General features: G+C 48.0%; 1 protein-coding gene across 4 annotated transcripts; it reads left to right on the top strand.

The window, feature by feature from the left end:
- Window positions 1-5,865: 5,865 nt before the first annotated feature.
- Window positions 5,866-13,474, top strand: HMGN5 (high mobility group nucleosome binding domain 5). 4 transcript variants are annotated; one of them, XM_033072731.2, is made up of 7 exons: window positions 5,869-5,926; window positions 6,140-6,183; window positions 7,315-7,344; window positions 8,022-8,051; window positions 8,474-8,524; window positions 11,555-11,698; window positions 12,769-13,474. In XM_033072731.2, the coding sequence occupies exons 2-7, from the start codon at window positions 6,169-6,171 to the stop codon at window positions 12,814-12,816; spliced, it is 318 nt and encodes a 105-aa protein (XP_032928622.1). In that variant the 5' UTR covers window positions 5,869-5,926; window positions 6,140-6,168; the 3' UTR covers window positions 12,817-13,474. The 4 variants fall into 4 exon arrangements, with proteins under 4 accessions (XP_032928620.1, XP_032928622.1, XP_032928621.1 ...); XM_033072730.2 differs by having other exon boundaries at window positions 5,894-5,926; window positions 6,081-6,183; XM_033072729.2 differs by having other exon boundaries at window positions 5,866-6,183.
- The last annotated feature ends 766 nt before the right edge of the window (window positions 13,475-14,240 follow it).

The following is a 14,240-nucleotide window of genomic DNA, read 5'->3' as shown; positions in this document are numbered from 1 at the left end:
CTCAGCAAGGCCGGATTTCCTTGATTTACATGTAACTGTGGCAAAATCGCCCGTCCCAGCTCAGCACTCACAGACCCTCCAAGACCCTCCAGTCCCAGCTCAGAATTCTAGAGTTGGATCAGCCCCCCCAGACTCAGCTCAGACTCCCAGGTCCGGCTCAGTTCCCCAGGCTCGGCTCAGCCCCCCCAGGTCTGGCTCAGCTCCTCAAGCCCGGCTCAGCCCCACCCAGACTCAGCTCAGCTCCTCAAGCCCGGCTCAGCCCCCCCAGACTCAGCTCAGCTCCTCAAGCCCGGCTCAGCCCCACCCAGACTCAGCTCAGCTCCTCAAGCCCGGCTCAGCCCCCCCAGACTCAGCTCAGCTCCTCAAGCCCGGCTCAGCCCCCCCAGGCCCGGCTCAGCGCTGGCTGCCGGGGCGCGCCCCCTGCTGGCGCTCGGCGGAACCGCGGGCAGGGCCCGGCCCGCTCCCCTCGGCCCGAGAGGAGGAGGAGGAGAAGGTGGAGGAAGAAAGAGAGGAGGAGGAGGAAGAAGAGGAGGAGGGAGTTCCCTGTGGCTCTGTGACACACAGGAGGCCTGGGGCCGTGCACATTGGTGCCTTGGAGAGTGGGAGTCGGCAGTGCTTTCAAAGAACCCTGGAATGATTTAGGTCGGAAAAGCTCTCCAGGACCATTGATGCGTTCACGCAGCACTGCCATGGCCACCACAAACCCATCTCCCCGAGTGTCACATCTACACAACCCTTTCAGGATGGTGACTCCACCACTTCCCTGTTTTGAAGACAACCTCCCATCCAGAGTGGGGCTAGCCACACACAACTCCTCACTTAGCGTTTAGTCCCTGCTTTTCTGTGTGGTCCAGACTGGCCATCCATCCTCCCAGCCCTGAGACAGCAGCCAGCCTGGGCTCTGGCAAGTCCTGTGCCTGCTCCTGAAGGGCACTGAGTTACCCTGGAGTACCCAAGGAAGGGAATACTGCAGCTGCTAGAGTGCAGATACATCCAAGGAGTAACAGCTTCCCACTGACAGGAACAGATAGTAGATCCAGATTAGGTATTAGGAAGAAGTTGTAAGGCTTGTGGGGCCCTGGTACAGCTTCCCAGAGAAGCTGTGGCTGCCCCATCCCTGGGAGTGTCCAAGGTCAGGCTGGATGAGATGTGGAGCAACCTGGGATGGTGGAAGGTGTTGCTGGTGTGGCAGGGGGTGCAATGAGATGAGCTTTAAAGTCCCTTCCTGGGATTCTGTGATTCTGTGATGTGAAACATCAAGATAATTGTGTAAAATACAGAGTTTGACACACAACTTAAAAAAAAAAATTCAAACCCACAATAAGTCATTTTTCACTCTTGGCAGGAACTGGAAGCCTGAAATATAATTTCTAGTCTGCCATGGAGGGCTAACAGGAACATGCAGAAAAGACAAAATTGGGGCAGAAAACCCCAGTGAGTGTTTTGCATGTGTTTGTGGAGGAGGAGGAGGGTGGGGAGTTCCCAGACAGGAACTCACGAGCTCGCCTCAGGATCTGTCTCGCGCCGAAGCACCGGGCTGGGGTAGAACCGATGGACACAGCAAATAACAACAACCTAACCATTGCCAGATGGCCCTCCCTGCACCCCTGGAGAGGGTAAAACTGCTTCCACACACGGCCTCAGGACACAGCTGCTGCTCCCAGCTTTTACAATCCATTCCCAGGGACACTCAGCAACTGAGAGGGTTGTGACCCAGAGAGCTCAGCAAAGTTTCACAAACCATCCCACCTTTAGCACTGATTTTGAACTTGTTTTACTAGAAGTCTCCCCAGAAGCCATTTGAAGATCCCCAGAGGATTTGGGGATGAGAAAGTCTGTGAGTAGACCCTTTGGCCAAAGCTAACTCAGTCCTAGGAGACTCTGAGGCCTCTGCAAAGTCCAAGACTGTGAATGCAAGGGGCCATCTCCAAGTATGCAAAAACCCCCAACACCTTATGGCAGGCAGCAGATGCTGATTTGCAGCCCCATTTCCTTCCTTCCAGCTGGCTCTGAGCTCACAGCTAGTGGAATTGCAGGTTTCTCACAGGATGGGCTTGAGAAAGGCACGATTTAGTGTTCAGAGCACAGAGTGTGTTCTGTCCAGCCCAGGCCTGGGTCAGAGGGAGCCAGACAAGGCTGTTGGCAGATTTCAGATTTGTGTCTTCTGCCTTTCAGGGCAGCCACCCTTGAAGGCCCAGTTGAGCAAAATGTCCTTAAATAGCATTACCAGAACTACTATTCCTGTTATTTGGGCTGAAAACCTGGTATCTCATAGAATCTCAGGATGGTTTGGGTTGGAAGAGACCTTCAAGCTCATCCAGTGCCACCCCTGCCATGGCAGAGACACCTTCCACTACCCCAGGGTGCTCCAAGCCCTGTCCAACATGGCCTTGGGCACTTCCAGGGATCCAGGGGCACCAATAGCTTCTCTGGACAACCTGTGCCAGTGTGGTGTATTTTTATGCATCAAATATGTGAATAATCTCCTTTGTGTTAGATGAGGAAACCCATTTTCTGGTTTAGAATGCCTGACTGAACATCTGTCCTAGAATGGTGTGCACCAGCTCCCAAAAGTGCCAGCATTTTTCTGTTGACTATCAAGGGAGTCCAGACAACTCCAGTGTGAGCTCCTGCTTTGGGATAAATGCCTGAAGCTCCCTGGAACTCATTCTTGTATCCTCTTACCTGTGTTTTATGTTTAATACAATTCTGGAGCATGTAGTCACCTCCTTCACTATGGGGACCAGGTAAGAAGCTGTAGCTAAGCCAAAGGTTTTACTGAAGCACAGATAAACAGACTCAATGAGAATCTTAAATTCCTCATCCTCATCTTCCCAAATTAATAAGCTCTAAATGTTTTATTGCAATCAATATTGAATTTGACATGTAAATCAATTTTTACCCAGGACAAACCACAGAATCGCCCAGGACAAACTATAAAATTAACCAAGCACAAACCTCTTCTGTAGATCAATAATCCACTCATCCCAAAAGTTATATAAAATAAGGCAGAAGGACACTTTAAACAGCAGGTACAGAACACAAAAAATGTATTTTGTGGTATTTTGCCAAAAAAATATGCATTAATATTACTGGTCATATGTGCCATGACTACAACACACACAGAATCCTAATTTCCCTCCCTCTGAACTCATGACTGTGGGGCTGTTGCTCAGTTAAGCTGGGAGCAAAATGTGTGGAAAGGAATCTCCCAAAGTTCAAACTCCCACGAATTTTAGCACAAAGGACTGAGAAAGGAACAGGTATCTGCCTGCCTGTTCCAGGAAGGTGAGAAGTCAATCACCCAAGAGTGACTTAGATCTGTTCTGCCTTTATTCAGGAGTGTCCTGATCTACTTCAGTTCAAGGTGGCCCAGGAAAACATTCCTGAAGTACTGCAGGTCTCTGATACCAGGAGCAGGCCCTCCTCCTCTGCAGGATATTCCCAATTTTCAAACCATTCCTCAGCATTTGAGCATCACTGTAAGTTCAGTGTGGCTGTTGAGACTGAGCATCCTGTGCTGTCACTTTTGGTTTGATGTTTCTGTTTGCAGACTGGATGGATTTTTCTCTGGAGTCAATGACTCCTTACAGAAAGAGAATTCAAATTTTAGCATGGAATTTTCTCATTGAAACAGTGGCACACAAAAAGAAGATTAAATTCTGATTTGTTGCTTTGATTTGATTTGAGATGGTGCATATATTCAGTTTTAGGTGATTTTGTACTGAATAAAAAATGCCAGTTTGGGCAAAAACATCCAAAAACTAATGCTCCAGAATAAATTTATTCTCCTGGCTACAACCAGGTCTGTAATCTTCTGCATTACAGCCATTTATGCTTTCAGCACAACAGCACCTTACAGCAGCTTATCCTTTCTCTTTAGAGGGAAATCATCTTCTCACTAGTCATTATTTAGGTCAGTTTATGGTTTAATGATTTTTTATTTTTTAATAAAAGTGTTTGAGAAAATGTAAAGGTGAAAAAGAAGGCAGAGCAAATACAATGCAAAAATCAGTTGTGAGTTTTCAATCTGTGCTTCACTTGCACAATTTGATCCAAACTGTTGGTCATCCAAGTTGTTCAGAAGATGCTGGCAGATCTCTCAATAAATTCCCATTTCTCTTCCACAAAGACTTATCCCAGAATATAGAAAGGATGAGAGAGTAACTGCAGGGAGACAGGAGAAACCTCCTGAGGCAAGTCAAGCACAAACCTTGATGGTAATGGAGAACTCGGACACCAAGAGCTCTTGAAATGTGTTTCAGGCCACATTTAATTCAGAAGATGGAGAAAACTACTAGAAACACTATTTAAAATGTTGATTAACGCAGAACTTGAAGGAGGTGTGATTGTATTTGGTTTCATGGTCACACTGAGGCTGGAAAACGCCTTCCCCATGATTCAGGAGGCCAGTCAGAGCCATCCTTAAATAATTGGTGTGTTTTAACAAAATAATCATGGCATTGATGGATCAACATTGACTGCAGGAAGGGGGAGAAGGGTGGCTCCGTGGATGGAAAATTGCTCAGCTTAACTGCAAAGTGCAGGAAGATAATAAACTATTGACATCTCGGCCCTTGGAGAGGGGGTGACGTAAAAAGTGACAAATCAAAAAGTCACCACGAATTTGTCAAGAACGGGGGAACAGCTGTTCAGGGAGCAGCACTGAAAGGGATCTGGGGATTACAGGGGATCAGGAGGAGTCTGAACCAACATGGTGATGCTGGTGCTGACTCTGCAAATGCCACGCTCAGATCTGTTACCTAATTAACCTGATTACTGGGTACAGACCTGGGCAGGACTGTGGAGTCCTGAAGAGCCTAAGAATGACAAAAGGGTTAGAAAATATGGCCTATGAGATCATGAGGCCTCCAAGAATTTGTTTTAGAAAAATGAAGTTTTAGGGAGAAAATGATAATATTATGTCTGTAAAATGTTACTGGGATTTGATGCTTGTTAATCATTCCTTGGATCTGCTGGACACAGCACAAAGAAGCTGAAATTCACAACCAAAGTACAGATTAGATGCTGGGGAAAGCTTTGGGGTTTAAGGCCAGCTGAGTGCTGGAACTGGATTACTAGGAAGATTGCAGAATTCACTTTACTTTAGGTTTTAGGAAGGGTTGTCCTGGCTTTGGGCAGGAACAGTAACAGCTCAGAGCAGCTTCTGCTTCAAATCTTAGTGCAAAGTGCTTTGGTCCTGAAGGTGGTATTAATACACATAAATAGACCTTGTGCTTTCCCTTTGGAAATACACAAAATAGATGGTGGAGGCACTGCCAGACATCGCAGCTATGATGGAAACGAGAGCCGATTTTCCTTAATCCCCGCCGAAATCTGAGACTTCACCTTGCCAACAACCTCAGGCTCGCAGGCCCCGCTCCGGGGCCAACCTCAACGGCGTCAGCCGAGGTTCCAGAGCCCGAGAGGCCAGTCCGAGCCCCAACTGCTCCCACAATCCCGGGGAGTTAAACCGCTCGGGCCGCGCGGGCCGGGCCGCACAAAGGCCGCAGCCCCCTCCCTCCGCCGGCCCAGGCCACGGGCGGGCCACGGCCCTTTCCAACAGGTACCGCAGGGCCGGGAGGCGGCGGCGGCGGCCGCGCTCCCGCAGGCCGCGGGGCCGAGGCGGCCATGTTGTGGTCCTGCGGCCTGCGGGAACTTTGGGGGAAGTTTGCGGGGCGGCCGGCGGGGGGCAGGGGCCCGGGGGCGGCGGGCGGCGCGGGGCCCCGCGGCGGGCGGGCGGAGGCGGCGGCGCCGGGGGCGCGCTCCGGGCCGCGCACACGCGGAAAGCGCGCGGCGCTCGCGCTACGGCGGCCCCGCCCACGCCCCGCCCCCGCGCCGCTCCCCGCGCCCCCATTGGCCGGTGCGGCCGTCACTCAGCGGCCGGGCCCATCTCGCGCTCTCCATTCATGCAGTTTGGTTGCGTGTTGGTGTATTTTACTGTTTGCAATAAAGAGGGGGGGATTTTTTTTTTTTTGTTCAGTTTCTGCCGCAATTAACTCTTGGTCCCTTAAACATCTTCCTTTTTATTTTTGGGGTTTTTTTCCTGTCTATTTTTTTTTTTTTTTTTTTTTTTGCAGGACGGTCTGAACAGTTTTTCGCCGCTTCCATTTATTTTTCGATATCTTATCTCTATTAGGTTTTGCAATCAACTGTTAAGGTGCAACTATGCCCAAAAGAAAGGTAAGTACGAAAAAAAATTAATTAAAAAACGAGGGAAGGTAGATGGGGAGCGAAGGGGGAGAGATTAAAGCGGCAATCGCGGAAATTTAGCTGTAAAAAAAAAAAAATTTAGCGCGCGCGCGCGTGTGTGTGGAGTTTTTTGGGTTTTTTGGTTGGTTTCTCTTTTTTTGCATTTTTAATTTTTGGTGTGTGCCCTAGAGCGGAGCGGGGAGCGGAGGGAGAGGGCTCGGGGCGGGCAGGGCAGCGCGGCGAGTTCACTTTTGGGCTGTTTTGTTTGGGAAGGAGAAGGCTGGAGCAGCAGTGTCTCCATGCTGGATTACAAACAGCCATAGTGCTGTGCTGCCCCTGTGGAGAACGCGGGGCAGCAAAACCCCCCCAAAACCTGCGCCACGACCCCCCCAGACCCCCCCACCCACCTCCGCCAGCCTTTTAATCCCCATCGCGCCATTCCCGGCTGGATTCGCCTTTAAACGTCGCCTCTTTCTCCTGCGTTTGCCTTTGTTCTCCTTTTTTTTTTTTTTTGCCTCCCACTTCTTGTCATACCAGATGGTTGTGCAATGGTAATTTGGGGCCATTAGGCGGCGCAGAATTTGAAACTGGCCTTCAAGGAAAGCGGGGAAAAGGGATTTATCACCGTAGTGAAGAACTTTGGGGCAGCGGGAATATGGGGCGCCCCCCCCCTCCCCTCACAGCGCGGGCTGGGGGGGCGGGGCGGGGACGCGGTTGCCCCTCAGTCACCGAGGCGCCCGCCCGAGGGGTTTCGACCCGTTCGAGACGCCTCACGGCCCCGCACGGAGCCGCCGGGGGCCTGGAGCGAGTCGAAACGCCTCGGGCGGGCGCGATCGCCGCGTTCCCGGCTGTCCCTCATTGTCCTTGCGGGGCCCGCGGCGACCTTGTTGTGTGAGGGGAAATTGGCGGGAAATTTTCAAACTCGACGTGATGACGTAGCGGTGGTGGCCGCGGGGCATGATGGGAGTTGTAGTCCGTGAGGCGGCGGGGATGGGGGGAGGCCGCCATTGCTGCGGGTGGTGTTGGGGGGCCCTGTGAGCCCCCCCGGCTCAGCTGTGGGTTCAGGTGACATCAAAGGGGATGGTGCTGCCTTCTCACCTCAGTGTCTCGCTTTCCCTGCAGGCTCCAGCTGAAGGCGAGGCAAAGGAGGAGGTAGGAGTTGTGTGTGGCCCCCACTCCAAGAATTCCTGTGGGGTTCTGCAGACATTAGGAAGCCCACTCAGCTCATAAGGGCTGTTTAGCCCCTGCGGGTGGCCTGTGCCCGGTTTTGGGGTGCTCGAGGCCATCACTATCCCCTGAGGTGGCAAGTGCCCCCCTGAGGTGGTGCTGGGGGTCCAGCAGCTCCCTGGGCTGAGGTCAGGGACAGGTTCCAGTGGGAACACGTCCCTTTGAGCTACACGAGTCCTGCAAGTAAAGAAACTTCATCCCTTACCACGTCAGCAGAGTAAAGTGGTGGCAGCAGAGAACTGCTGAGCAGAGGTGGACTTCTAGGAAATCATAGAATACCCTGAGCTGGACCTATAAGAAGCATGGAATCACAGCTTGCTTTGGGTGGGAAGGATCCTAAACTCATGCAGTGCCCCCCACTGCCTGGCCAGGGACACCTTCCACTGTCCCAGGCTACTCCAAGCCCTGTCCAGCCTGGCCTTGGACACTTCCAGGGAAGGGGAATCATCAAGGCCCTCACCTTGCCCATAATAATGCCACAATGCCCATAATCTCATAAATCCTAGGATTTACATGATGCCATGTTGTTTTGGGTGGCAGTTATGATAAAGCTGTGCTTTATGTGCTCTCTGAATTTTACTGCTCTATCTTTCCTTATGCAGCCAAAGAGAAGGTCAGCCAGACTATCTGCTGTGAGTATCTATATTTGTCCTTTAGTATTTTATCACTTGGGATGGGGACAGTTAAAAATAAACTATTGGGGTTTTTCTCCCAGAACTGGGAAAGGCACCCTCAGAGTATTGCTATATTTAAAATTTCCATTCCCTGAACATCCCCACATGCCAGGCTTCTCACATGAGATGTCTGTGTCAGTGCATCAGGGCACAAGTATCCAGAGTTAAGGACTATTGATGTCAGGATGGATTTGGTCCTTGTAGGACTTATCCATACAACTGCTCATGGCTCTGTAAATCACCTGCTCTCTCCTTAGCCCATAATTTGCCCATTGATTTTTTGCAACAGATAATACTTGAAAGTTACCAACATGATACTGATAAAAATACAGATATTTATTTCTGGTATTCACCTGGCTTGTTTCTTGTGTTTTTTGCAGAAACCTGCTCCACCCAAACCGGAGCCAAAGCCCAAAAAGGCAGCACCTAAGGTAAGGCTCCTGAACTGAAGGTACATTTTCCTCCTCAAGGTATTTACAGGGATAAACCCCCCCACAATCAACCACTTTGCTTATTCACAATTATCCTGAAAGCTTTAAGATGGAATTATGTGAGCTAAAAGAATGGGAATGACATAATTTTATCCAATTTCTACTGAAGGAATGTGGTAAACTGAGCAGATTTGAAATCCCTTGTGGTGAGGCTTTGCTGCTGCTTTACAAGGCCATTCTGAAGTTTCATATAATGCATTGTTGGGAAAATGATGCTTGGAATAGAGATCAGAGACTCAATTAGAGGAGGCATTGAAAATTGTGCTTTTAATTACAGTTTCTTGCTATATTTCCATTCTGAGGCCCTCTCTGTAGTCAGTTATCAGTTTATCACATTTTAATCACTCGGAGTCCTAGAGACCCCTCCAGCTGGATATTTTTGGAAATGTCAAAAGCATTGGCATGTCTTGACAGTACAATTAAAAAATAAACTATTTAAAGCTGTTTTTTAGTTTGGAGCAACAGTTTGAAATTTCAAAGGGGGCAGTTCTGCAGTCCATGGGGGATTTCTTTCCATCCCCTTCTTATCAGCCTTCCCAGCCATCAGTTTGCAGTGCTTTTTTTGTTTGATTCTTCTGTAAACATTTAGGATTTTGCAGCTTAAAAAAAAACCCAATAAACATCCCAGCAGCAAAACTTCAGTGATTGTTTTTAAGCTGTTCTGTCACACATTTTCCCTCTGGTTTGGGATGATGAGGTGGGTGAAGCACACGGGGAGAGGGTTTGGTGGCAGAGGGGGATGAGGGGCTGGGAACCAGGAGCTTTTCCCTTTTCCTTTGGAAAGGAATTTGTGGTTGCCTATGGCCCAGCAGACTTCAGGTGAGGGAACTGTTTCCTTCCACATCCTCTGTGTGGAGCAGCAGAGATGCTGTGGAAAGGAGAGAACACCTCATGTGTCATTTTGGGCTCAGCTCTGTAATCCCAGTGCTGTGCAGAGCGAGGTTTCCCCTCGCAGCTGGAATTGCAGACCACACTCCTGGCTGGATGGAGCACCGGGCACTCTGCATTGCACTTCCCTCTAGTGGCTGGTGCCCCAGGCAGAGCAGAGCCAGGGCAGCACTGCATCATCCACACTGCTGGGTTTGGGCTTTTTCCCAAGTTTGCTTTTTTTATTTTCATGGCAACATTGCAGGGTTTAAACACTAAAGCTGCGTTAACTGAATGTGCAAAGTTGTAGGAACAGGGATGCAGGAGTTGAGACTGGCAAAGCTTTGTTTGGGCCCCCAGTGCACAACTGGGAGGTGTGGTCTCCCTTTGGCATCGTGCAGGGATCCCCTGGGAGCTGTGCCTTAGGAATTGCCCCCAGCTGGACTTGAGAAGTGTTGCTCCTCCTGTTCCTGAGGTGCTGTTTGAAGCCAGGACACTTGAGCTGTGTTTTTGGCTCTCCAGAGCTCCTCAAACTGCATCAAAGGTGATGGAGTAAGAACTGTGAAGGCATTTTTAATCAATGTCTGCCCCAAGTGCTGTACTTGTCAGCCTTCAGGATCCTGGGATGGTTTCCTGTGTGGCAGAATAGATTTCACCTGTTAAACTTTGCCATATTGAAAAACACGGAGCTGGTTAAGGAGTTTTGTCCCTTCTAAAATGCAGGACCTGATTATTGAATCAAAATTATTGAGGAAAATGATCACAGTGCTGTAGCTGATGACTGTTGTGTCCAGTGGAAATCAGTTTCCCTGGATTTTCCTCCAGTGCTTTCCAAGGAGGGACTTTTCCAGCACAGAAAATTGGTTTTAGCTCTGTTAATATTTTATTGTGGGGTTTTCTTGTGGGATAAGGGAACAAATAAGCAGTGCCATTACAATTATAATTCTAAATCTCACTGCCAGACAGCACCAGGATGCTGGGTATCCCCAAAACTCCTGACTCTCACTGTAGGAGAGTTTTCCAGGTGGGATGAAATCCCTCAGACTGAGGAGTGAGAGGTTAGAGAGGAAGGAGACCCTCACCCACTGAATGTACTGACCCCACCTTAAATTTTCTGCATCATTGGAGGATTTGCTGTTAATTTTGATGAATTTTTAACAATTGAAGAATTAGGTGACTTTACCCTTTAACACTCTGAGTTTGCCCTTAGGAATTAACTGTGCATTAATAACTGATGGATTGAAGTAAGAAAGCAAACTTTCTTGTAACCTTTTGGTAACTCAGTCACTGAGACAGATCTCCTGAACAGATAAATATACATGCAGTGATTTTCATTTCTCCCCACTCAGCTGTGAGTAGATGTTGCAGGGTTTCTGGCTCCTCTCTGGGAAGTAGGTTAATCAAGCAAGGGGCTGAGCCAGTGCTGTTACTTATTGGCAGCAAGAGGCACATCCTTGGAAGGGAAACTAATGAGGGTCAGGTATTTGGGTCAGGATCTGACCTTGCCTATGGAAAATTATTACTACAGAAGCATTGGGGTTTGGGTTTTGTTTTGATTTAGCCTGATCCACACACAGGAATCTGCAGTTAAATAATAAATGCAACTTTCTTGTGGTTAGCAAAGTGATGCTGTTGAGGCCCCAGTTTTTCTGGCATGGAAGTGGTTTATTATCACAAGGAATATTTCTGGCAGGGAAGGGGGAAAGTCCTTTGCCTACAGCTTTGTTGCACTTTTCTGAATAGGCATTAACAGCACATCTGAAGTATTCTGGTATTTGCACATATTGGTTTTATTCTGTGGCTGCCTTTCAGCAGCAGGGCAGAAGTACAGGCCAGTTCAACATTTTTTAGCTAATTTAATTGAATGCCTATTTAAAATAAGAATTCTTTTAACCCCAGCCATGGCTGCTTTTATATTCTGCACTTCCCTGTAGCACATTCAGACAGACAGAAGGAAAACACTTCTGTGAAACTTTGATCTCATCTTTGTCAATAGGAAGTTTGGAGGTGGAAGGAGGTTGTGCAGAGTGTTTTGGAGTTGAGAACATGCTGATGTACAAGGTGGAAATTAGGATTTAATACATCACTGTCTTTTCTTAACAGAAGGAAAAAGCAGCAAATGATAAAAAGGAGGACAAAAAGGCAGCAACAAAAGGGAAGAAAGGAGCCAAAGGCAAAGAGGAAACTAAACAAGAGGATGCTAAAGAAGAAAACCACTCTGAAAATGGAGATACCAAAACTAATGAGGTACTTTGGCTGCACTGAAGCTGGGAACAGAGCCAGATGTGCTGGCAGTGCAGCTGCAGGAGCTCTGCTGGGCTCCAGAGGGTGGGGGGGTCACTGCCACACTGAGGACAGAGCAGCTGTGCTCCCTGCCCAGGGAGAGCCTGCAGGAATTCCCTTCTCCTTGCTGCCCTGTGCTGGAGCCCTTCCACAGGTGCTGTCTGCTGGCCCTGGTCCCTCTCAGGGCTAACCCACAGCAGTGGCCAAGGTCTGGGGAACAGTGGAGCCCCAAAATCATCACCCTGCAGCCCTGAGCTGACCTTGCACATCCCCTCTGGCCTGCTGGGTTCCTCTGCTGCTCAGCACGGCTTGGTGCTGGACCAGAAATCTTTAAAACAATTATTTGCCTCCAGAACAATTCAACAGGAGATTTGCAAAGTAGACTCAGTCTTGTCTCTTACCTGCAGCTTCTCACAGATCCTTGCTGTGGCAGCTCCTCTCTCAGTGCCTTTTGCTGGGTGCAGCTGCAGGAATGTCCCAGCAGATTCCTTGCTGCTGCTGAAGCAGTGTGTGCCCAGGGCAGCCCAGCCCAGTGTTCTGTCACTGACACTGCTTCTCCTCATCATCCAGCCCAGGGTCCTTGATTTAATTTCTAAAACAAGATCAGGAGCTGCTTGGTTAAAACACTAATGTGCTTCAGAGGGGCTTTGAGGGAGCTTTGCAGGTCTGAGGTGTTGACCTAAAAGTAAAAGCACATTTTATAGAGAAAGGTGAGAGGTGATTCCCCCAAGTTTAGACAGTGGGATTGTGGTTGATGTGTAATTCTTCCACTGCCCCATGATGAGGGCTTGAACTTCCCCTAACTTATCATTGATACTAATTAAAATACATTCCAGCTCTGCCTCTCTGCAGGCACTTACTCCAAAATCACCTCACTAATTAATACTCCTGTGTTTTTATTTTAACAATTATCATTATTGTTGTGTTGATATTTTCTGTACATTCCTGTCTATCCACACAAAGTTTCATCCATGGCTGTGTTAACAAACTGGTCTTACCAATAATATTTCTGTTCTTCCCAACCCCTTTTCTAGGCACCAGCTGCTGAAGCATCTGATGATAAGGAAGCCAAGTCCGAGTAATGTTAACCCTGCCCTATATCTCCATCATTTGGTATCCGTACCTCCATGCTGTATTGTTAACAGAGAGGAATATTTTTATCAACTATTTTATAAATGCAGGTTTTTTTAGCATGAATTTAATTATGGAACATCTTCATCTCGGTTACTTGGGAATTAAATCCCTAACAAACAAAACAACAAAAAAAAAAAGTCATTGTTTTTAAATTTTGTGATTGTAATAGTTTGTATGGTACATGGAAAGAATAAGTGGTGGTAGCTTTTGACTTCTGTCAGTGTGTCCCTTTTTGTGTAAGTCATGCTTACAGACTTCAGATTTTAATTTTTCCCTTGTATGTGTTGTATGGTTTCTTAAAGTGGGGAGGTCTCAAAACAAATAACCGTGTGAAACATTCCAGTGGTTCTGTGGGTTGCTTTTATAAAGAAGGTGAGCTATTTTCATGAAAAAAAAAAACTAAGAGCTGGAAATCTGTTGTTTCCCAAATGTAGTTTTATTTTGTCAGTTTTGAAAAAAAAAAGAAAAATAAATAAATAAAAGTTTAATCCTGTTTTTAAATGAAATACAAACATTTCTTTTCAAAAAGGGCAGGTTGGTTGTATGTACCCACTGTTAGGAATTTTGCTGGATTTATCTTAATAAAAAAGACTCCTCAAAAGCTGATTGTGGTTTGTTGTTTGTGCTGCTGGAAAGCTCCCAAATTCCAGGAGAGCTGCAGTGGGAGAGGGAAGAGCCCATGGAGCTGGAGAGCTCTGGGCTTTGGCTGGGGCTCGAGCCCCTCTTGCCTCAGTTGTGACTTCCCAAAATCCAGGCCCCTCATTCTGGGAAAAAACTGGAGCACACCAAGTCTGGGTCAAGTCCCAGTTCTGTTACAGCTTCTTTGTGCAACTTTATCAACTCCTGCTAACCCTGCTTTTATAGAAAGTCTCTTCACATCCATGACCAACTACAGGATATATTTAATAAGAAGAAAAATGTCTGCAATGCAGAAACTTCTCTCCCATTAAACTGTTCCTCAGAAATTCCAAGAGCTTCAATATTTTGTGTCCAGTCCCCAAGCAGCATCTCAGTGATTCAGTGGGGTTCAGGATCAGTCCCCCAGGGCCACTGGAGGATGTTTAAATGTGGATTTCATTTTCCAGGCCTGAGGCACTGGGGATTTTTATTTCCTGCTGCTCCACCTGTTGTTCTGTACAAATGCTCAGGGTTAACTGGGCTCCAGCTTCCTCAGCAGTGAAGGTGAGGGAGTTCTGAGGGAGTTTCCTTGGCAGTATTCCCTTAGTCCAGCAGAGATTCTGGGGCATGCTCTGGTCTCTCCTCCAGTGGAAACTGAGGGAGCAGTACCTGGATTCCCTGAGCCTGGTGGAAGTGTGCTGAGATGTGGGTAAAACCAGGGAGACTGAACATCCCATTTGGAGCATGACCCAGC

Source organism: Catharus ustulatus, chromosome 14 (genome assembly GCF_009819885.2).
Source record: "Catharus ustulatus isolate bCatUst1 chromosome 14, bCatUst1.pri.v2, whole genome shotgun sequence".
In the NCBI taxonomy this organism is placed as follows: Eukaryota; Metazoa; Chordata; class Aves; order Passeriformes; family Turdidae; genus Catharus; species Catharus ustulatus.
Note: the sequence above shows the minus strand (reverse complement) of the source record. Positions and strands in the feature narration are given on the sequence as shown.

What these genes read in the sequence shown, in the direction of transcription:
- HMGN5 (XM_033072728.2), top strand. Translation starts at nt 7,273, where the DNA reads ATGGTGCTGCCTTCTCACCTCAGTGTCTCGCTTTCCCTGCAGGCTCCA. An exon ending in AAGGCGAGGCAAAGGAGGAG is followed by an intron (nt 7,345 to 8,021) that starts GTAGGAGTTGTG and finishes TTCCTTATGCAG; the next exon opens with CCAAAGAGAAGGTCAGCCAG. An exon ending in GGTCAGCCAGACTATCTGCT is followed by an intron (nt 8,052 to 8,473) that starts GTGAGTATCTAT and finishes TGTTTTTTGCAG; the next exon opens with AAACCTGCTCCACCCAAACC.